At 37.2% G+C, this 23,080-nt stretch overlaps 3 protein-coding genes across 5 annotated transcripts; all 3 read right to left on the bottom strand.

Annotated features, from left to right (window-relative positions):
* Positions 1–1,535: 1,535 nt before the first annotated feature.
* Positions 1,536–5,825, bottom strand: LOC126791042 (serine carboxypeptidase-like 18). The gene is made up of 14 exons (XM_050517437.1): positions 5,603–5,825; positions 5,353–5,498; positions 4,323–4,399; positions 4,110–4,232; positions 3,703–3,805; positions 3,539–3,576; positions 3,209–3,310; positions 3,020–3,106; positions 2,776–2,922; positions 2,625–2,696; positions 2,383–2,504; positions 2,102–2,215; positions 1,914–1,968; positions 1,536–1,816 (listed from the first exon to the last, which is right to left on the bottom strand). The coding sequence occupies exons 1-14, from the start codon at positions 5,761–5,763 to the stop codon at positions 1,733–1,735; spliced, it is 1,431 nt and encodes a 476-aa protein (XP_050373394.1). The 5' UTR covers positions 5,764–5,825; the 3' UTR covers positions 1,536–1,732.
* A 982-nt stretch (positions 5,826–6,807) lies between these two features.
* LOC126791037 (uncharacterized) lies at positions 6,808–14,589 on the bottom strand. 2 transcript variants are annotated; one of them, XM_050517431.1, is made up of 15 exons: positions 14,245–14,589; positions 13,950–14,129; positions 13,047–13,452; positions 12,688–12,806; positions 12,511–12,588; positions 11,729–11,869; positions 11,127–11,171; positions 10,863–11,029; positions 10,550–10,628; positions 10,388–10,473; positions 9,948–10,089; positions 9,619–9,745; positions 9,183–9,334; positions 8,269–8,470; positions 6,808–7,329 (listed from the first exon to the last, which is right to left on the bottom strand). In XM_050517431.1, the coding sequence occupies exons 1-15, from the start codon at positions 14,536–14,538 to the stop codon at positions 7,124–7,126; spliced, it is 2,424 nt and encodes an 807-aa protein (XP_050373388.1). In that variant the 5' UTR covers positions 14,539–14,589; the 3' UTR covers positions 6,808–7,123. The 2 variants fall into 2 exon arrangements, with proteins under 2 accessions (XP_050373388.1, XP_050373389.1); XM_050517432.1 differs by having other exon boundaries at positions 9,960–10,089.
* A 3,732-nt stretch (positions 14,590–18,321) lies between these two features.
* On the bottom strand, positions 18,322–21,273 carry LOC126791047 (uncharacterized). Of its 2 annotated transcripts, none has more exons than XM_050517445.1 (4): positions 20,827–21,273; positions 20,378–20,475; positions 18,778–18,847; positions 18,322–18,598 (listed from the first exon to the last, which is right to left on the bottom strand). In XM_050517445.1, the coding sequence occupies exons 1-3, from the start codon at positions 21,080–21,082 to the stop codon at positions 18,794–18,796; spliced, it is 408 nt and encodes a 135-aa protein (XP_050373402.1). In that variant the 5' UTR covers positions 21,083–21,273; the 3' UTR covers positions 18,322–18,598; positions 18,778–18,793. The 2 variants fall into 2 exon arrangements, with proteins under 2 accessions (XP_050373402.1, XP_050373401.1); XM_050517444.1 differs by having other exon boundaries at positions 18,323–18,679; positions 20,827–21,272.
* Between the last annotated feature and the right edge of the window lie 1,807 nt (positions 21,274–23,080).

The raw sequence follows: 23,080 nt of genomic DNA, 5'->3' as shown, positions 1-23,080 counted from the left end.
ATCATATCTGATAGGGATCCAGTTTTCCTTAGCACATTTTGGACTGAATTCTTTAAACTCCAAGGCACAAAGTTAGACAAATCTCCAGCTTATCATCCCCAAAGTGACGGACAAACAGAAAATTTGAATAGAACTCTGGAGCAATATTTAAGGTGTGTTTTAGGAGAAAAACCAGATGGTTGGGTACAAGCTTTGCCTTGGGCAGAATGGTGGTATAACACTGCATACCATTCAGCTTTGCAGGTGAGTCCTTTTCAAGCAATGTATGAGTATCAACCTCCTGCAATCATTCCCTATTTGCCAGGCTCTACTGCTGTAGCAGATGTGGATAGGCAATTGAGGAATAGAAATGAGTTACTCCAAGTTATCAAGAGGAATTTGAAGTTAGCTCAATCAAGAATGAAAGGTTTTTATGATAAGAAGCACACTGACAGGGAGTTTCAAGTGGGTGATTTGGTTTATCTCAAATTGCAGCATTACAAACAGCAATCTCTCAATCAAGCTGGTTGGCATAAGCTTTCTCTTAGGTATTTTGGACCATTTGCCATTATTGAGAGAGTGGGTAAAGTGGCTTACAAGTTACAGCTTCCCTCCACGGCTAGAATTCACAATGTTTTTCATGTTTCATTATTGAAGAAGACTGTGGGAACTCATGTGACCAGCTTTCCCCAGTTACCACATATAATTGACCCTACTAACCCACAGTGGCGACCTGCTGCTATTTTGGAAAGGAGATTGTTTAAGAAAAAAGGGAAGGCTGGTGCTCAGTGGCTCATTCAATGGGAGGGAACAAGTCTGGAAGACTCCACATGGGAGGATGCTGATATGATCATCCAGAGGTACCCGGATTTCAATTATTCTACAAATACTTCAGTCACTTGAGGTCAAGTGTTGTCTCCAGGGGAGTGGATTGTTAGGATGTTTGACCTAAAATCCTAGTTGACTTAGGAAAGAGATGTTATCTTTTGTTTGTTGTTTTCTCTTTGAATCAAACGCTGTGTTCTGTGCTGGCGCTAACTGTATTCTCATGCTTCCCTCGTGTTGGTTGAGCCAGTGTTGTAGCTACACTTGGCAACCGAGGCACGGATCGGGTATTTAAGCCAAGTCTTGGTTGTAAGAACCCTATGCTGAGAATTAATATCAATTTCGTTATTTCCTTTCTTGTTCTTCATTTATTAAACCAAAAATCTCAGAGAGTTAGGGCTCAAACTCTAACAGGTAGACCCTGGAGTGTTTCTCGGTGAGTCTAGGCCGGATTTAGGCTGGCCTGATCGCCGTGTGGTTGCATCTCTGGTTGGTATGCATGTGTATAAACAACTAAAACAAGGCTCAATAAGAAGGCATAGTTGGTAGTTTCATTTTTAACTCTCCCATCAATTGAAAGGTTCTTTCTCAAACCTTTTATATAAGTCCATTTGTTTCCCACGAAAGGAGTTAGCCATTTCATTATCTAAGATCCGTCTGAGTTATCGTGGCATAATCACTCAGAATTAGTGTACATTTTGTGTATCTTTCATATGTATCAGTCCCAGATCAACTGTGAGATTTGGGTTCCATTAATCACAAGTTCACAACTTATAATAGTGATTTGTTTACTGCACCAGAATATGGTTCAAAATATGCACTTTAACGGTTCCCCTAATAATATCGTACTTATTCGTATACAAGACAGCAAAATCCCTGTTAAAGAAGAGGGTACATTAAGATTTATCCTTGAAGCTGCAAAAATGGATCACAGAGGGTAATATGCGAGCCACCGATCAATCATCGCATAACATTCCTTAGCTTTGTACTCAGGAGCCACATGACCCGCACCCTGCATGAACCACAAACATATTTATACATTTACAACTTCCATATAATTTATTTTGTGAGTTTAACTACAGAGAAAATAACTAAGGGGTAGCACTTGCCTTTACAGTTGCAAATTGCAGATTGTAATCATTCTGTGAGAATTTTTCTGAGTATCTGCATCAGATAAGTACAGTAAATTAGTCACAGAATTTTGGTAGCAAAGTTCTGAATATAAAGAACACACAAAAAGCAATGAGATGTTGAGAGTTTAAAGACATCACGGTAAATTATTTTTGCACAAACTTACCCAGCAACTTGACCATCTACATACCACGGCCGCCAAATCTCACTATTTGTCAAATTTAGATACCGGATCCACTCCTGGGTTCCAACATGTGGAACAGACATGTCATGGTCACCACTGCAATGAAACGATTATCATGCACTGTTTTAGAAGTCTATTAATATATAGATGTTCCAAGTAATATATGACTGAATGACAGATAAAAATTATGGTAGGAGAATCCTGGTTTCAGCTGCAAGATCTGTCATCAGTATACAAATTTTCTCAAAAGAAAAAAAAGTCACCTGTATACAAGAGCTCGAAGGTTTGTGTAGTCACTGAGATTCTTATGATAATCAATGGAACTTGTGACGGTCTTTGTGTAAGCTATGCTCATATTACACCTCTTCCAAACACCAATCGAGTTCTGTTTGAAAATCAAGGCATCAATCAGTTGATGTGAAATGGCTAGGTACATACTGGTCAAATATAATTCAGTTTGCATAATAAAAATTGTCAGGTAATTAGAAGTTTCCATGCTAAATACCTCGCTAACATTAAGAGCTTCGCGGACACTGTGGTCATTAGCCCACACACCCAAGAGCACATAGTTGTAGTACTGTTAAAGGAAGTATAGAAGTTAGACTCAGTAATTTACTAATACATATCTCACATAAGAAATGTACTCTAGTATTTACCCGGCACCATAATGCAGGAGTAGAGTCTGTGAGAAGATTTTCAGGTAGTTCTCGGATTGATCGTCTTCCTTGTTCTTCCCTGTTGTTTGGGAAGGCCACTTGACAGTTGGGTTCCAAGACATGGACAAGATTAATTTGAAGAAGGAGCTGTAATGTCAAATGATTTTCTTAGTTTCTGAAGAGCAGAATAATTCCACAGGGGCATATAACTAAGGATCAGCTTTAATCTCTCTGAAAGTCTGACCTGATCAATAGTTGCCAGATCTGTCACACATGCTGTGTTGTTATCATCTACATTAACATAATCACCTCCACAGCTCTCTTTGGTAGACTGAAAGACAAGATGTACATCAAATTTTAGATTGATTTAGTTTGACCAACTTACCAAAAGGAAAATATAAATAATTTAAAGAAAAACTTTCAAAGAAAGTACCTCATATAATTCATCTGATATGAGAGTCAATCTGTGTGCAAATGGGTTAACTGAGTTGACATCAATGAAGTCGTCTGTCTTTGGGTTTCCAAGTATATAACCCTATACATTGCAAAGCTCAATGTCACCATAATATTATGCTTGTTATGTTTTCACGTATGAAACATGAATTAAATTTTACAGATTTTATAGAACTTGAAAATCTTCATTTTCAATTTATTTTTTGAGGGTATGAATTTTCATTTCCATTGAGCAATCAACAAGTATAAGCCTTTTGACATAAATGAAAAGAAAATTAGAAACAGCTATCTTCTGGAGAAAAGAATTTACTCGAAGGTTTAGATAGGGCTCCACTCCTTCATCGTTACCTGTAGCAACATTTTGTCGGAAATTTTGTAAGCCCAAAAGTATTATACATAATGGACATAAAAAATTTACTTCCCATGAAAATTTGAAAGCACAAACCTCCTGAGGTCATCAAGGATGTAACTTACCATTATAAAGCTGTTGTACAATCATAGGAAGAGGAATTCCTGAATAAGAATCACCACCAATGTAGAGTATATTGTTCAAAAATTGAGGATGAGCCAGCAGCCACTACATACCAAGGTAAGAAATTAATAAATAAGCCTTATCAAAACATATAGCATTCCTTCTAAAACATACACAAAAACATTTTTGGTTTGCCATTCTTTATGTTCACTTCGTAGTAAGATGTCATTCCAAGCAGATGTTTGCATATAAAAGAGTTTTATGTAATTGAAGGCCGAATAACAAATACACTTAGTACTGAAAAACATTTTTTTTTTTGGTACACAGAAGATCTCTATTATTTTCATCAGTTTCTAAGTTTAGGAGTTTCGGTTATGTAAGATTTTTACTCTAGACTTATTCAGCATACCCTCCTTAGAAACTGGACGCTCTGGGCCACAGCATCTTGATCATCTATATAGTAACCTTCTTGGGTTGTAGAGTAAGAGAATCCGGTGCCAACAGGTGAATCTACATATATCATGTTAAGGCCCTGCAGAGCCAATGCTAAGCTTGAGTCAGATAAACATGTCTAGAAAAAGAGTAGTATTGATGGAAGCATATGCACTGTGAAATTTTGCACCTGTGTCCATGCATATGGATTCAGATGAAGTGAGGGTAGACTTCCATTGTAATCTACATATGTGAAAGAAAGGGGACCTGCAAAATTGCAAAAAAGAGAATCAATGTCGTAATTTTTTGAATATATGTCATTTCTCATTGTCTCCTTCATTGTCACTAGGAGCCTGAATGGACTAGACAGCTAGACTTACACGCAAATAATGTGATATATAAATGTTCTAGAGTATGATACCCAAAAAACAAAAAAGTCCTCGAGTAGTATTCTAGTTGTTGGCTTTTAACTGGGAAGTTTTCCCTGGACAGTTCTTATCCATCTATTAATCCTCTCAAACACAAATTAGATTACTCGGGTAGGTGATGACGAGTGGCAGTAAGTTAGTTTGCGAATTTGGGACTGTAGAGATAAATGATCCTTGCACAATAAGATTATAAACTAATGAGTAATAACAACTTTAACATTGGTTTTTTCTCATTTCTTAGTCCAGATTCTTTGGAAGATAGTTAGAGTTAGATATCTCACAGGTCAGGCATGCATAGGTTCAACAAACACACCTCTATAAAAAATGCTAGATAGATGGTTATCCTACATTCCTACTACCCACAATACTTGACTTGGGCATTAATTTCCAGAACACCTTGTCTGCACTCCACAAAACAAATCAAACAGACTAAGTTCTACTATTTATGGTCTTTGTTTTCTGCGATACTTTCTTCTCTCTCTTTTCTAAGCATTTTTCTACTGATACAGCAACTAATATTAACCAAAAGAATCTGTGTTGATGTTTTATGATGTGAGAATGACATGTAATGAAATTATTGTAAAGCGCATTACACATAAGCTGTTTATGTAGTGAACTATAACGTTTGCTGCTGACTTTTTTCCTTCTCCATTAGCTGCTCATGTTTTCTTGTACATTATTATATGTTCATTCCCAAACTAAACCTCGCGATATGTCCACATTTCATGAATAGTAATTACTATTTGGACTAGTATGTAATGAAAAAGCTAGACTAATATAAACGTTCCATACCACTTTCATAAAAGAAGGCAGAGAGAACAGAGCAGCCAGGTCCTCCAGTGAACCAAAGCATTAGAGGGTCTTCTGCAGGGCTTCTCTGCGACTCTACAAAATAGTAGAACAATTGAGAGGTGTTTGAGTCACCAACACCCACATACCTGCAAAACCCAAATACTTAATTGCTACTTCCACAATCTCCAGTTGCATTACTCCTGAAGAAAAACAAAAGAAAAAAAGAGAAAAAATTCTAGAATAAACTCACCCAGTTTCAAGTGTGAATGGCAGGTCCCCTTCATAACCAGGTAAACTGGTGACTATGGTTTGCGAGGTAGCTATCCCACACAAACTTGACAAAAGAACTGCATGTAAACACAATAACGGTACGATATATTTCTCAAGACAATGAAGCCTTTCGGGTGCCATTGTTGGTGGCTCTTCTGCAAAAATGCAGCAGAAGACTAGAAGTTGATGAAAGAAGAGAAACAGGGTTGGTGGTCTAGTCTCTTAAATTGTGCTACTTGAGAGGTGGTGCAAAATATAAGGGACAAGTTAGTGTCTAGTTCGCTGCACAGTCCAACTGGTGTAAGAAAGTTAGTTATACAACAAGTACAACTGTAAACAAACACTTGGTGATGAAACTTGGTTACAACCTTACAAGCACGTGTGTAATGTGGCTTTTTTTTTTTTTTAAGTGGAAAGCTCTATACCAATGGGAAAATGGTAGCTAGAGAACATTAGCTAGAGAAGTTTTCATTCCAAGATTGCTTGTTATTATGTTAGTAATATATTGAAATTATAAGTAAACTACGCAGCACAACACGAGTCCTGTTATGAATTATGTCCCAGAGTCGGACCCCAATCTTCATATGTTAGTAGTGGCCTTCATGTTGAGAGATCTGTTTCCATGATTATATTCAACTACGAGTGCAACATTCTTTCTGCCGAGCTTTAAGCTTATGCCTTCTATTTTTTGAAACGTAGAGTCGGTAGAGATTGGTAAGAATTGAGGTGCTCAATCCACATGTAGCAGGAGACGAAGCCTTCTAACATGACCAACTCAACCTGGTCTCAAATTCATAATCCAGAAAACTACACTATCTCCTGACGTATCAACACATTAATACACCGATTTTTTTTTCTAAATAAAACCGTAAGCGATCCTAAATGGTTGGCTTGATGTAAAGTGATTGACAGATTTGGACACGTGAGTTTCACCAAGATGAATTTTGAAACATACATAATTAAAATTGAGCACGTGAATCAATCCGGGATCTAACGTTTACGGGAAGAGCAATTGTAGTGAGCACTGAAGAGAAGAAGTTAGCTGTTACTAAACTTTCAACAACTAGAACTGCAAGGTTACTCTCCCAGCAGGGTTTAGGGCTCTAAGCCTCGGAACCGTCTCGGGTATGACTTCTATATCAACTCCCACACAGAAGGGCCAGAGTTCAAAGTACTATCAAATCATTCTCAGCTAAGATAACTTGATACAAACACTTCAAAACTACAAGATTTTCTGTATATAAAGTTACAAAACTTTGCAGGAACTGCCCCCTCCACCGGGTTTAGAGAGGTACCGTTCCTTCTTCTCATGGTCGTGTACATGGTCAACAAAGGACATAAAACTAAGACCATAATCCTCACCAAGACTAAATCTGTCCTCATTTATATAATAACCAGTTTCGCCTTCTGCACCAGATATCATTAACTTTATCAATCAACAACTAATCTTGTACTCACCTGATGTTGAGATTGGCAGTACAGCAGAGTGAAATGAATCGAGTTATTCTACTGTGGTAGTCCTCCTTTCTAGCAGCGATTCCATAAACTCTAAACACAACTTAGGTAGGGGTAGGAGATTATGTGATGACCCACTAAATATAGTCTCCCAAGGCCTTTGTGATGGAGCGTATGGGGTTAACAAGTTCTGGTCTTTATTCATCTCAAATTGCGGTAGCTCCCCGTAGATAGATGCATATCCAAATTGAGCTGTCAAAACGTAATCATTCAGAATGTCAGATATATGTTTTAAACTGAGGTTCCCATATGCAAAAGAGACATTAGTTGCAACCAAATCAGGCTGATTTTATTTTTGCAACAAATCAAATGATCATGCTAATGAACTTTTTGAGAATTTTGATATTTCTACTGGAAAGTGGAAACATTCATATATATAGTTTATTGGACAAAGATCAGACCATTAAGAAAGTTTTACCATCCTACAAGAAATCAATGTTTCCTTATATACACATGCAACTGATGTAAGTATGTATGCCTGATCTAACTAGACACGCGTCCAGAGATAGTGTAGAATGAGGAGTAACAGTAACCACAACAGAAACTTAGTACTTCAGAATTACCATATTATCTGGTTCCTAAACCCATTTATAATAAGCATATGTTTGATAATCATGATTATACAAAGATAATTTTCTTCATTATAGTATGATATGCAGATCAAGAGTTACTAATGTAAACAAAGTCTTAAAAAGACGAACTATAAATTTCATGCAAAGCTTGCAAGATTAGCCCATTCTGTGCCAAGATTTTGTTTCAGCACAAGATTAATGACTCATACAATTTAGACACAGGCATGCCATTTCATGTGCGAATAGAATGGCTCTTGGGCCTAAAGACAGTCAGGCATCATAGTCATAGATAAGTGATCCTCATTCTAGGGTACAAGTCTATAACAGAACCATGGTAAGGCTCCGATTCTAGTTTAGAATAGTTCACTTAAAGCAACTCCAAAAACTGTTTTAGAGGCAATGTGCTCCAATATTTTATTAGAGGTGCTGTAATCCAATAACCATAGAATAATGTACACATGTACCAAATCTTGTAACACAAATACCACTATATACCAAAAATTAGCTCATTGATAGTCAAGAGAAGAACTGGAGCATCAAATTCTGTAAAGCAACCCACCTGTTTCATCAATGGCAATACACTCTTTCCTCCTGATCAGACTAAGTTCACGTGCATCACTGTCATATGGATCAAAGAGGATGTACTCATGATCGGCATTTATATAAGCAAGCAAAGCCTGCGGAGATTTTCCATCCCACATACTTTGTTGTTGAAAGGAAGGTGAGTTTCCTTCAAGAAAAGCAAGTCCACCACCCTTAGCCTGCAACACAAACTTAAGGATTAACACACTTCATTCTTCTAACAAGAATAATAACAGCAGACAGCATCACAAACTCAAACATAACCCTCATACACATCTATAATTAGATACCTGCAGTTCTGATTAAATGAATCAGAAACAACATCTTGATGTGCTTTGAGCGAGTTGAACTTTTTAGAGAATATAGCGTAATAAAAAACAAAATTCCAGAGACAAACAAATGCAAGCAGACCATGAAAATGCCATGCTAGTAAATACAAGATTTTCCACTTTCCATGAAATTGCCATGCTAGTAAATACTAGAGTTTCCACTTCCCATAACTAATTAGTTGGTATTCATGGAGGCATACATCTCAAAAAACATTTTCCACACAAGCACACCAAGACAGTGGCATGTTAGTAAATCGGAGACTTTCCTGTTAATAAACTAATTAGTTGGTAATCATGGAGGTATACATCTTAAAACACATCTTCAACATATCCATATCAACCCTCGGATATTTTAGACAGTGATGCGCCCATTACATAATGGGGTTCATATATTTCTGGATCAGAATAGATAAAAATTAGCCACTAGTTGATGAAGGAGATAGATAAATAAACACTGCATGATGTTTCTTATACTTTCCCAATGAGATCCAAGACAAACAAACATGAGGAAGCAGTTAAAAAAAACATCCCATAAGGCACAAGAATTTCAAGTATATCCTACCTTCCTTACGGACCACATAGCCAATGGAACAGGAACTGTAGCATTAAATACTAAGATTAACCCATCTTTTCCTTGAAAAATTGGTTCATTAGATGATTTTGGCAAAAGGGCAAGAACAGCAAATGATGATGAATCTTTCGCACACGTAACATCTGCAGGATATACAAATAAGAGAACATCACTATCCAAAGTAATAAAAAAACCGTCATACTTTACATAGATTATATATAAGGAGGCAAATTGTTGCCTAAGATACTATTAAGCTCTCATGAGTTCAGATACATGTCAAGCTAGCTTAAAACTCTATTGATTGTTTTGCATGAATTCTACACTAGGATAAAGATAGGAACCTTGACTCATATCTCTTTTACTATATCAAAAGCAATAGAAAGGACTACTTTACAAAGTTTAGGGAATAGAAAGGACGATTTCAAACCTTCTATGTCAAGCTTGTATGACCAAGACTCAGAAAGTTTTGACATGCTCCATACAGATAATTGTGGTTTTGAACCTCGAGAGATGGACAGAAGATGATCGCCAGCAAAGGAGAGGGTCACAACTGGCTGAAAGGGATAACAAGATGCATATTTATAATTGTGAAAGAAAGCAATGCAAGAGTATGCAGTAAAATGAATTTATGTGTACAATGTTTAAGACATACCAAATGAAAAGATTCAAAGCTAGACAACAGGATACATATTCCCTAGTTTGTTCCTGAAATGGAATTCATTTCTCAAGACACATAAGAGTAAAGACAAGTAGAACCTGACAGCTCACCATATGCATCTCCCCAAGCACAGCCACAAGCATGTTCTTGTCAGGGTCCCATAGTGTGATTACCGTTTCAGCTGCAACAGCCAGAACAGAACCATCCGCAGAAAATGCAGCAGCTGTCATCGGCCTTTTCCTGCAATGCATCATAGCCTTAAGAGATAAATCTCAAAATATTTCCTATCTGTTAAGCATATACCGAATAATCAAGAGTTTACCACCAAGTTATTGATTATAAAATTGAATATAAAGCGTGTTTTGTTTTGTCCTTTTTATTTTCCATATATAAACTCCATACATACAGTATTAAAATGACCATGCCGTTAAGAATATATAGTTTTATCACCAAGTTGTTGTCGCATATTCAACTCCCACAAAGGAGAACAAGGTGAAGGCCCTTGCAAGAAGTAATTCTTCTAAGGTGAAGAACGTACTTGTATGAACCTACAGCATGGCACATCCAACCAGAGTGCTGTAGCGCATCTTTTCTCTGCTGAATTTCATCACTGCTAATCCATATCTGAAGCATTGAAAAAACAAATTGTAAATCTCATAAGGAAACCAAACAACAAATGTTTTACTGATCCGATAATTACCTTGAAATCTCCACCATATGATGAACTGACAACCATTTGACGGGTAGGATGGAAAGCGAGAGCAGAAATTCCAGCATCCCTACACAACACACACAAAAAAACATTTATCATCATTATCCGATGCATACTCCACAAGCATTCAGTGCAACCTAATTAATAAGTTTATACAGCTACAAAAGATTGAAACATGCAAGATAGTGAGAATCAGAAGACGTGACTTGCTCAAGTTAACAAGTCCAGTAGCGATAAAAAATATCTCACTGAAAAGAAAGAACACTGTCCAATTTTCTTGGTAGATCCGTTGAGGTCGTACCTGTGAGGTTCATACACAATGGTGGACAAGTTGAACTTTTTGTTCTGTGATTCTGATGCCCAGAACTTAAGACACACAAGACCACCTATTCCATCCTCAGGAAGATTAACTTCAACAGTGCTCATCATAGAGCCATCTCCAGACAAAGACACCAATGTCAGTATTACCTGCGGCCACCATATTCCAAGATATGATACATTCAGTGATAAAAAATGTAAAAGATAAGTGAACTAATGAGATAGTCTCAAGTAATGAGCAGCTTACAGAGACTTCATCGCCTGGTTGATGGTTTCTCTCACAGACTTGAACCTGCCAGACATACAATCCAGAAAAAATTTAGCCAACATGCCATCAAAACATAGCAGATGCTCACAGGGTGTAATGTGATACTGTAAAAAAAAGATGTGGCTTCGTTACATGATAATTACAATTCTTGGATAGGCCCAAAAAATAGAACCATAACAATACCAACTTTTGAAATTTACAGGATTGAAGAACGGTGAAAAGAAAAGAGTAGAAGAAAAAATAATGGGGGCGGGGTGTGAAATTGGCACCCTCTTGTTAAAAATCACACCCCCTCCATGCACATGTACATTACTCATGAAGCAGCTGTGGGTTGTCAAAAAGGGGTACGACGATTTCAATCCGCAAAAAAAAAAAAACGACAAAAGGACATGATTTATATGGGAGAAATGTATTTATCATGAATTAATTGATTTATGATGTCAATAGATTAATGAGCAACATTCATCAAAAGGAAATGCTGCTGTGGGAAAATGCCTTGGGAGTTATAAGAGAACAAAAATAAAATTATGGTGTACCATTTAATCCCTGGGAAACATCAAGAGCCAAAGAAGCATCTTTACCTCAGAAATCTCGCGGTCATCAAACAAGCTGTAGAACTGGATGCGATAGTTCTCTGTACGCAAGGCAACTAATCCAGCAGAGTCATCAAAAGAAAATTTTCTACACATGCCTTCATGTACCTCTGGAGAAGAAAAAGGGAGCTGAAAAAAGAACAAGTACTTAGAAGTTGTCATACTATCTTTTGTCCGATAAAGCTGCAAGTACTTCTGCAAGATGGAGTACAAATTAATGAAATTATGAATGATCCCACAAGTATAGCCTGCTAAACAATAAATAAGTAGTAAGTACCAATCCACTGTTTCATATATATCACAAATTAATATTCAACCAGGACATATGGCAAAGAATCATCTTAGGCCTCAGGGCAAAACAATTCTGGAATGGCTTGTGGTCAATAGTTTGTAAAAACTTCATCAGGCATGTTAATCCCTACCAAATTTTAATGCCAAGTTAATATGTGTTTTATCAAGCTTCTGCATTTTAAGTCTCAAGCCCTTGCTTATTGTAGCAGATTTTAAAACTCCGGAGAATAAAGAAGCGCCAGATAATTATTGCACTTGCCTTGCAAATGAAGGAAAAAAACTTCTTGTTGCATTTTCAAGTCTTTGATATTAATTACAACATAAATATGCAGCTTATGTATAGTAGTGTCCTAAATCCTCTTGTGTACACTGTCACAAATAACTATAATCCAAAATATTTAGTGAGTCAGTAACACACTATTATGGCCGTGAAAAAGAAAACGTGCAGAGCACATCAGAGTTTACACTATGAAACAAACCTTGATCCCAGAAATAGACTTTGTGATCTCCATTGAGGGCATTTTTAGCAAGTGAATTTGATTATCTGCACAAGATATCTGAAAACCTTATATCAGTCAACCAGTAGAATTGATCATTTTGATGGTGACTGTGTTTGCTAAACTACTCCATCAGAGTATGTTGAATTTTAAACTTACAGCGGAAAGTGATGGATCTAGAGAATCAGTTAGATATATAAGTGGCGATCCAATTCTTGGTAAAAATTTCTTCTTCCCTGTGTCTAGTTGCCAGTCCACGAGAACTCCTTCCTTTCCACCTGAAAACTAACATTTTGTCATTGAAAGTCGACTTTACAATTTAAAGAAAAATGACGGAGGAGAAAAAATAAGAAATCTGAGGATGTTTTCATATATAAAGTATATAAATAGAGGGAGGATCAAAAGAGGACATCCTTAAACTCCAAAGTGAGGAAGTTTTCATATATAAAGTATGAGGATGGAAAAGAAAAGTGCAAGGCATGCCCAATTTCACCTAATAGCACTGAAAATTCACAAACCTGAATATAAATACGCTCCATCAGAAGAAAAACGGAGGAGATTAATTCCTGTAGGATGCCAGTGCCAAGTGGTGCAAGAATCAGCATCATCATCTCCCCTGATACCAGGTCTATCTGGCTCATCGTTCATTGATCCTCTATTTACTAGTTTGTCACCATCAGAAAATGTACAGTTACCAAACCCTCTCCAGATCAGAATTCTCCCAGATGTATCACCTGCAGCAACGAGCCTCTTTGTAGGATGAAATGCAAGAAGTGTAAAATTTCTTGTATGGTGTAGTGTGATCTTGAGCACTGGGAGTTTAGAATCTTTAGCAGGAGTCTTCCAGATGTGAAGCTTCCGCTTGTTCTGGATGCCAAAGAATTTTCCCGAGGGACTGATAGATATAACTTCTGGTATCCTAGTCTGTCAAATGAAGACAACTCATTGTCATACATCTCAATACGAAACGAAGACAATTGGAATGACAGAAGACATTATTACATCGTGTTTCAGAGCAATTAATATTGATTTAATTTAACATCAAACAGTCAATGACTTGTACTTCAGAAAGCTGTTTTCAGCCATTTGAAACTAGTTATAGTAAGACATTCCAATATAACAAGTTCACATGCTATAAACATAGTCATCTGTTAGACCTAATTTAGTTCAATCTCTTAAATAGAACATGCAATATTTTGTACCATAACATAATGGAAAGAACAATCACCAACCAATAGAAAAGCCAGAAAATATTAAAAAAAAAAGCCATACAACTTTATGCAACGATAATAACAAATAATGTACTTTTGGTTCCATTAGTATATTCATTTCTTCTGGCTCATCGCATCTTACACTAAACCCTCATTAATCCCACATAAAAATTTCAAAAGCACACATAATTTCAATTCACAATACCACACCTCAGCAAGAACAACACCGGCCAAGCGAGATTCAGTCAAATTACACTTGCGAATCTGTCCCCGCAAGGCCTTCCCTGCAGCATTCTCCTGCATTTGAGTGTTTTCAACTGATAAATAAGCGAAAGCATCCGCCGGCATCACCTTTGAATCAGGTTTCCCCAACAACAACGCCGGAATCACCTAAAACAACAGAATCAAAACAACATCATCATCAAATTCAAACTCATACGCTCATAAACTCCGTAAAATAATGAACAGAATCAACAGAAACAGTCAAGAGTGACGAAACTAGTACCATAGAGTAGATAGGCATTTTAATATCAATTGTCTTCATAAGCTCGGCGGCGGCATAGTCCCAATACCTAACGGTGCCGTCAAGCGAGGCCGTCCAGCAGAAGCTGAGAGCTTTGTTTCCGGGGACGACTATAACGGCGGTGACGAGCGCGGCGTGGGCCTCTAGGGAAAGTATCTGTAAGCCGGTGGAGGTGCTGAAGACGGAAACGACGGAGCCAGTGCAGACGAGGATGCGCTTGGCGTCGGTGGAGAAGGCCGGAGGGGCCGAGACGTAGCTCTTGCCGCCTCCAATCATCTCTCTGCCGGCGGTGGCGGAGTTTTGAGGGTTTATGGTGGCTACTCTCAATTTCGGTGGTTCTCTCTTTCTTCACTGAAAGCGGAAGCCCTTGTATTAAATAGACGACTGAAACGACGTACTTTAGGGTTTTCTTTGATACAGACCAGGGTCTTTTCCTTTTTAATTTTTTTTTACAACAACCAAATAGGTTTTTATAAATTTTATGTGATCTGAATAGTCATTACGTACCCCTTCGCCGATATCGTATTAAATAAGAGATTATAAGCCTAAACTCAAAACTAATGTGCAGCATAAAATTATTCTTTGGTAATAAGTGCATATCGAACTAAACTTGCATATTTTATAACTGATACAGACATAACAATATGCAATGCACTAAATTAAAAATTAACAATAAAGGCCTACAACCAACACATGATGTTATTCCAAAGGGAGCACAACCCAAAAGAGTCACCTTGAGCCCAAAAGCTAGGCCGTCCCATTCTCAATCTTCCTCTATCGTGCTCCGCAATCAGCAAAATTATGTCTGATGCACGCCACTGTTGACCAGCTGGTAAGCACGACCACCAACAGTTGCACCCATCGCACCACGCCGCCGCAAGCCTGCACCCCTATAGAGAATACCAAAACTCAAAGAATCGTCTCTAACAATCGTCAAGTCTACTTCCAAGGTCTTGCCATTGTAGAGCTCTGAACTTTATCTTGTGTCCTCACTTAACTAGTGGATGATGAATGATTAGTGCACGTAGTGGGCAATGTTCTTGACTTGCCCTCCCCTTCCTCTACTTACCTGTATATATCCAGTTATTAGTACTGACTTCACCTGCTGACATTTCGTACCACCAAATACAAACCTTTCTGTAAGGCAATCTTACTAGAGGAAAAGCACCACTATATGCAGTATTATGTGGCCATACGAAAGTGGGAACTTCAATAAATAAGTGGCCATTAGTATTAGCTATGACTATTAGCATTGAAAAGTGGAAACCAAAGCTTTAGAATTCTTAGTTGGATCTATAGTTTACACAAATCAGAAAAATAAAATGTGTTATGTTTAAGTATGTCCAGTTAAACTGTAAAACGGAGAAAAAAAAAAGTAAAATGACAATGCATTAGATCAATTCTGTTTGTAATAATGAAGTGAAGGATTCCGATACGAAAGAGTTGGATCTGATGGATAGGAAGGTTTCCGATACGTGGAGGATTAAGGGATTTAGTACACTACTCTCTAGTTCACTTACTTGGGATACAAATCAAAGGACTCACAGAAAGGTTTCCAATTCGCGTTATAGAAGTCGGCTTAATTTACTTGGGGATCTAGGATACGCGGCTTCTGTGAGTTGTATGACTTGTGTCCCAAGTAAGTCACTAAAGAGTAGTACTATCCGCTACCATCCAGGGAATCCTGATCAGGGTTTAAAGTAAAAGAAGGGTTTTGGACAAGCCTCCGTCGTCTTTTTCCGGCAATAAAAGAAGTGGGTCGATAAGCAAAGGGAGCAAACTCATGAATAACATGAGGAAAGCTTATCGCAACTCTCTGGAGGTGAGAAATATTGAATCCATGAAGTTGAAGAGGAGTGCCCAGTGTTCTAGTCCACACCAATTAAGAAGCCAAAAACTGTTGGAAAAAATGGTTGGAAAAACCATTTAAAACCAAATTTTAATTGATTAATTAAATTAAGTTAAACTTATAATTAATCAAAGATGAACATAGATTTGAGTTCTCCATAATGAGGGCTACAAGATCATATGTTTGTTTGTGTAATTTGGTTTGTGGGTGAATAAGAAATTGTCACTCAAAGATGACTACTTAGAATGAGGAAAATGTATTTATCCCACATTGGAAAAGAGAAGTGTTGAAAAGACTTTATATAGAATCCATTGGGTATGGATTGTAAAGTGTGTAAGCCCCTTTATACCCTCTCGCGCACGCGCAAGGGGGTGCAAATCCTAGGTCGCAAGGGAAACTCGTGTATGCCCGTGCGACCTGCGGCCACGAATGCAACACCGAATTGAGGGTCGAGCAGATTCTTTTTGCATTTTCTTTTTGCATTTCCGAAAATTCGGTTTTGACTGTTCAAATTCTTCTTTTGTAACAACTGAGTTATTGTGTGTTATGGAGAATTATAACATAATTGAAATCAATGTTTGTAACATATGTAACTCATATATGTCATGATATTTTGATTTCTATAACCGCCATCTTATTTTATTGCCGATTGCAAATCCTCACAGTATAAATAGCCACCATCCTTTCATTGTAAGATCATCCCATTCGAAACACATTTCTCTCCCACTCTCAAAGTTCTTAGTTCTTCTCTGGTGATAGATAGAGGTACCTTTCGAGTTCGTTGAGGGTTATAGTTAGTAGTGCAACTTTCTAGAATTGTTTAGTCGTTATATCCTGGGAGACAAGCGCCAAGCATCCTTGCACCGGTAGAGGAGGCGTAAACGTCTTAAGGACAGTGTGGTATCACACACGTCTCGACTAGTTCTTCCATAACAAATCGTTCGGTATTTTGGTTGAATTTCTTTTCGTGTTCTTCATTTCTGATTTATAATTATTGATAATTCAGCTTATTAAATTATATATGCAATATATCACTGTTTACTTACAACAAAAACGACTTCTGTTCAAGTTTTGAATGTCCTTTGAAGCATTGATCGATCTTGGTGGTGACAGTAATCCTGTTTTGTAGTTAGCTAGTGATTCATCATTCATGAATAGAAAGAATGATCGACATATGTTTGTAGATTTCAAGAAAAAGAAAGAAAGAGATGGAGAAACGGAGAAAGGAAAGATCAAAATTGTTTCTTGTTCAATCTTCTCTTTATTTTTGTATGTAGATTATGTTATTGATGAAATATAAGGTTTTTGATCGTTGATGATAATTTGGTGTTCAATCTTTGTTTTCTGAATCTGTTAAAATGTCTGGTCTGATCCTGGTAGGCTGTGAATTTTTTTCAATAAATTGAAGCTGTAAGAAGAGGTTTGTGCGTTCGATATCTTGCTTGGTCGGGTCGCAAGCAACTCATTCCTATAGTTCAAAAGGATGTCTTGTTTTGATCTTTGTCCAGTTCAGTTATGCAAGCAAAATGAATTTGAGTATTATATGGGACCATTGTCGCCTTACTGAGACAGTGATATATAAGGTTCTTGTTCCAACAATATTTGCACTTTCAACTAGTCCCTTTTTGTTATAAAAAAAAAAACAAAAAGTCATCGAATGGTCTGGTGTAGTACTTGCTGCAACTGTACCCTAACCATGTTATCGGGTGATTGGAACAGTGGAAGAATCGTAATACTCAGTTACTCACAGACAGGGATATGCAGCTCATTTACACAATGTAGAACCAAGGAGCCAGAATTAAGGTTCAAGTTTATACCAAACCACTAAGATGAACTCTTTGGGTGGTCTGAGAAATGCCCCAAATGAGAGACTGAATCAGGGAGCACAGGTGGAGATTGAACTTGGAATTCGGTTGCTGAAGAAGTGAAATTATACAAGTCATACAAATTTAATAAAGCCCCATCTCGAATCACTGCCCCATAGAGTCACATTAGAATCCCAGCGAACTGTTGAATGCCCATGAAGTCCCCAACCCAAACACAGCCTAATAGGAAGGTCATTGGCACAAAGCATGAGACTAACCATTCCACTATGTAAATTATTCATACATAAACTATCTGTGCCTGTCTACTGAAGAAAATGCAACTCACAAATACAGTTGGTGAAAGCTAGATTTACTGCTGCGGCGACAAACAAAAAGACCTGCATGCCAATAAGATAAAACAATGAAAGCTTGAATTTATATGTTGCAAAGAGTGGGTTTAACAGAAAATACAAGTACACCAACAAGCAGGAGGTACAAAATCAATAAACTGAAATACATCAGCTAACTGCTTTTAAATAAAATAAAAAAGAACACAAAACTAGACATTTAGATAATGTTGCATGGCTTAGAAACTTTAGACAACCAACTTCAGCTGTTGCAGTAGGCAGATAATTGCATTAACCGGAGTGCCATATGTTGGTTGTACTCTACACATACTCAGCTGCATTTTTGCGACTCCATATATGATATAAATACCGTATACTCGAACTAAGGGTTCACAAACTCTCTATTAGAGTCAATTCTGCAAATATACACATTTCCAGTAAAAGAGCTGAACAATATATGTGATATAACATGAAATGGAATTCACAAACACAACAGAACAAAACATCATCTTACCCATGAAGAAAGAAAGTCATACACTCTGCATTTTGCTAGATACCTCTTGTGCTTTAGCACTGCCCTTTTCCTGCAAGCAAATAAAGATAAGGTCATTGGTTAGGTTTAACAGAGAATAAGATCAACAGAGATGGCAGACACTTGTCTATCAAAGTCTCTACTGCATCATTTTGTTTTGTTTATGAAAATTAACAAATTTCATTAAAAAGAGGGTGAAATGTACAAGCCACAAGGAGTCCGGAAAACAAACATGCAGTAATATCTCAAAAGAGAAGCAACATGATGCAGAGATCCTCACAAACTCCCCCCCAAAAAAAAAAGCAAAAAGTACTACCAAACAGCTGCTGGTCTCCAGTCCCTTAAATTACAAGAGAGACTATAACGCTAAGCACCTCAGAAGCTAAAGCCCAATGTACTGCCCAGAATTATACTCTCTTTCAATGATCCTCAACCTGTACCTCTACGTGGCTACATCCATGATAAACGATATTTTACTTCTTTACATGCACAACAACCCTGCAATGACACCACATCTCCACAACACTTGGCTTTTTTCCTATTCCCAGAACTAGGACAATTATGAGCAAACATGAGTAAATCTATGCTGTAGATTCCCAAGTCACCCTGCCTCCCTATATAAATCCTTGGCAAGGCTGGGAGATCGTCGTACATTGCAGAAAGAAATGATATTTATTCTCTCCGTTCGATTGATAAGACAGATCACTGATGTTTTGAGGAAACCAACCTGCACCAGAAGTTGTGAGGGTTTTCCTTCTATTGTTTGATATCATGAGGCAGAATGGCTCACTCAGCAGACATTTAACTCTCATTTGATATAGCTATGGAACTTTGTTACAAACATTTACTATGTTTCAGACATGTCACTTTGAGGTTCTCCTTATTTAGACAAGAAAAAAAAGGCTGTTCTTGTCACATACCTTCTGATTCGTTATTAATTTCACATTATTTATATAGATCTGAGAAGTCAGAATTGATATTCCCGGACACATGGAGGTTAGTTATCTTTACTTCAATACTCTTGGTCAGTCCACTACAGTAGTCTTTACCGTAAGGGAATGATTGCCTAACGAAATTCTATTTGGATTTTCTGCTTATCACCCTTATTAGCTACACCCCTTTTACTATATTTGTGAGCTACAGCAGGTCAACACTAATATGGCATCTAGAATGCCATTCATGACCAAACAGCAGTAATTAAAATATACTACTGTAAGCTTGTAGCAGGCCTAATTCTGTTTTCAAGGGTGTTCAGCAACTGCTGTGTCTTTTGAGTTTTAACATAAAGATAGAAATTAACCATAATCATTCTCTGGCCAGAGTTCTGGAAAGTACCCAATAATAGTAAAAGGTGTATTTAACTATATGCATTAGGTCTTAGGAAGACAATATGTTTGATTGTATAAGAGTGCATAATGAAACACAAGAAATAGTGGAACTAAACTGAATTACTTATCTAGCATACACACACTTCGTAATAACTAAATCAAAACAAACAATATCTAGCTGTTAAACATTCCAAACAAAAAGTTGAACTGAAAAACTAAGTAACTACAAGGAACAGATGCAATCCAGTGCTTACCAATCCCTTGTTCTCATAATAATCATCAAGTGCCCACTGATATTTTGACTGGTTCAACCCGAACCAGCGCGCCAAGTGATCATCCAAACTCGAATGTGCTGCAAAACAAGCAAACAGGCACCTTTAACAGTAGCTCACTAGCCTCTCAAATATCAACGAAACCATCCACTAAAGCACCAAACCCATGATTTTACAGGAACTGGAGAAACTAGAAAACGAAAATCCAGCTACAGAGTCACTGAAAACTTTCCTATTTCAGTTTCTAAAAACCAATAAATAAATAACAAAATACACAATCCAAGTTTCTAAAAAACCAAACTCTATTTTTCATTTTCAAAACAAATTTAATCCTGAGGATTTCTTTATATCCAGAGCAAACCCTTTTCATCTACTTTCCCAAAACACTAGCTTAAACAAAAAAGCAAAAGCAAAGGAAAAGCATGCACTACCATTCTGCACTTTAGTGACAGCATTCTTGAAAAACCCAACAACAGAACCATCGCCGGTGACCGGCTTCACAAACTGCTGAGGCGGCGGCTGCACCGGAGGCAGGACAACTTTCTTGGGTGAATCAAACACGGGTTGCTGCTGGTGTTGTTGTTCTTCTTCGAGCGGTTTAGGAGTGGAGGGTGGAGTCATGAAGACAGTGTAGGGCCCAATCTTGCCGATCTTAGGTGGGGGGGTGGAGTCTCGGTTGATAGCCATCTGGGTCTCTGTTACTGTGTTGTGTGGAGCAGAGATAGTGAAGAAACAAAGAGGAAAGTGGTTTGTTGGATCTCTCTGTTGGGTTTGAAGAAGAAGAAGAGGTGGAGAGTGGAGTACAGATAGAAGGAGAAGAAGTGAAGTACTGTGGACTGCACGCAATCCAATTGGTCAGATCTTTGTCTTTTGATGAATGAAGACGACTACTGTTACTGTGCTCGTTTTGTGGAAATTTAATTAAAAAAAGTGGCAACTTGCGAGGATAGGAATATGGCCCGCTTTTTTTTTTTTTTCAGTCTCTCTAATGTACATTGAAGAAAACCTATAACACAAAATCTTTAAGAGCATTTTTAGCGGTGGTGTCAAAATCCACCGAGGAGCTTCAACGGAAATATTTTGACTATTTTCCTCCTCTCCAACTGAATCTTCAATTCTACAGTGGAAGACAGTTTAGGATTTGGACTGTCAAATTTGACAGTCTCCAAGCTTGATGTATTTTCTTTTTTTATTGGTTCTTCTTCTCTCTCACTCCTTCTCGCTCTCTCGTACCCAGACCAAAGCGGAACTTCTGGGTTTATGTATGTTTAACTGATCGATTTGATGAAGAAGAAGAAAAAGATTGTCGCTATGGAACCTTCTTAATCTGTAAATTAAGCTCTTTGATGGATCTGAGTTTTCAAAATTTTGTTTTTGGATTTCATTAGATTGTGTATGGTGGATAACGAGTAATTGGTTCTGGATGAAGGAGAAGGAAAGGGAAAGAGGGAGAATTGCAACAACATGAAGCTAGTTCCATTTTCTATTTCATAATCCTCAATAACATATGTAATTTTGGAGGATTGATTGATCTTTCAATTTATACTGAGATTGTGGTTTGATCAGAGAGAGTTACAAAGAGTAGGAAATGAAGAAAACCAACGAATTCGGGAGGAAGGAGAGGAGAGGAGATGAAGAAGATTAAATAAGGATTATAATTTTTTTTACAAAATAAGGATATTATAGAAATTTAACAGTTGGGTTGGAGGAGAAATTGAACTAAAATGTCAAATGTCAAGTGTCAAAATTCAAATTGTAGAAAAAAATTGAAGGTTATGTTGAAGTTGCTCTAACACTCCCCTATCAGTTGATTAAAAGAGAAGATTAGGACAAATGGGGGGGGGGGGAAGATAATGAAACTTAAATCAACCAATCGGTCAAATACGAAGTTAGCGCCATGATAAATATAAGGGAAATAACGAAATACATTTAAAAGGTGAATGAGGAATGTTCTTGACCAGATTCTAATCCTCCTAAGAACATGATCAGTTCTTCTATTATTTAAGACTAGTCTTTCTACCTGCATCTACGCGCGTGCAAAAACTCTCAATTTCTTCTCTACTCTCCCATAATTTTCTGGGTGATTTTGCTTTTAGTTTTGTGTCTAAATTATGATAATATCTTATATACATGAGATTCAGTTTGTGAAAGTTATTAAACTATGGACTTTTTTAATAGTTCAAAAATTTAACTATTAGAATCACTTTTTTGCTTTATTAATAGAATATATATCATAAGTAGCTCTCATTCTATGATAACTTGGTTTATAGTTATCGGGCGCTATTGTGCATAACCTATTGCTTAATTATGTAGCTTCTACTACCAACACAATTGTATCTCCAATGCTAGGGCTAACTAAAATCACATACCAAAGTGTTCACATAAAACAAAGACAATAGTAACTTTTCCCATTGTGAATTGCATTGCCAAAATTGAGCTTGACTTGAGAATTCTTATGAGGTTGTCATTTGGTGTTATTAATATTGCGAACAACATGCTAAGGCATAGATCAATTAGCCAACACATAAGAGAAATTGATAGGAACATAAAGTGTGACGTTTTTAATGTGTTTATGCACTATTCTTATTCGTTATTACCTCTTATTTAATATGTTTTAGTTTCTTTTATATGAGTAAGTGTCTAGGTAGAGCTTATATCGATTATGAGTGAATTGATGATGAAATC

The sequence above is a fragment of the Argentina anserina genome, chromosome 4, assembly GCF_933775445.1.
Source record: "Argentina anserina chromosome 4, drPotAnse1.1, whole genome shotgun sequence".
NCBI classification, from domain to species: Eukaryota; Viridiplantae; Streptophyta; class Magnoliopsida; order Rosales; family Rosaceae; genus Argentina; species Argentina anserina.
Note: the sequence above shows the minus strand (reverse complement) of the source record. Positions and strands in the feature narration are given on the sequence as shown.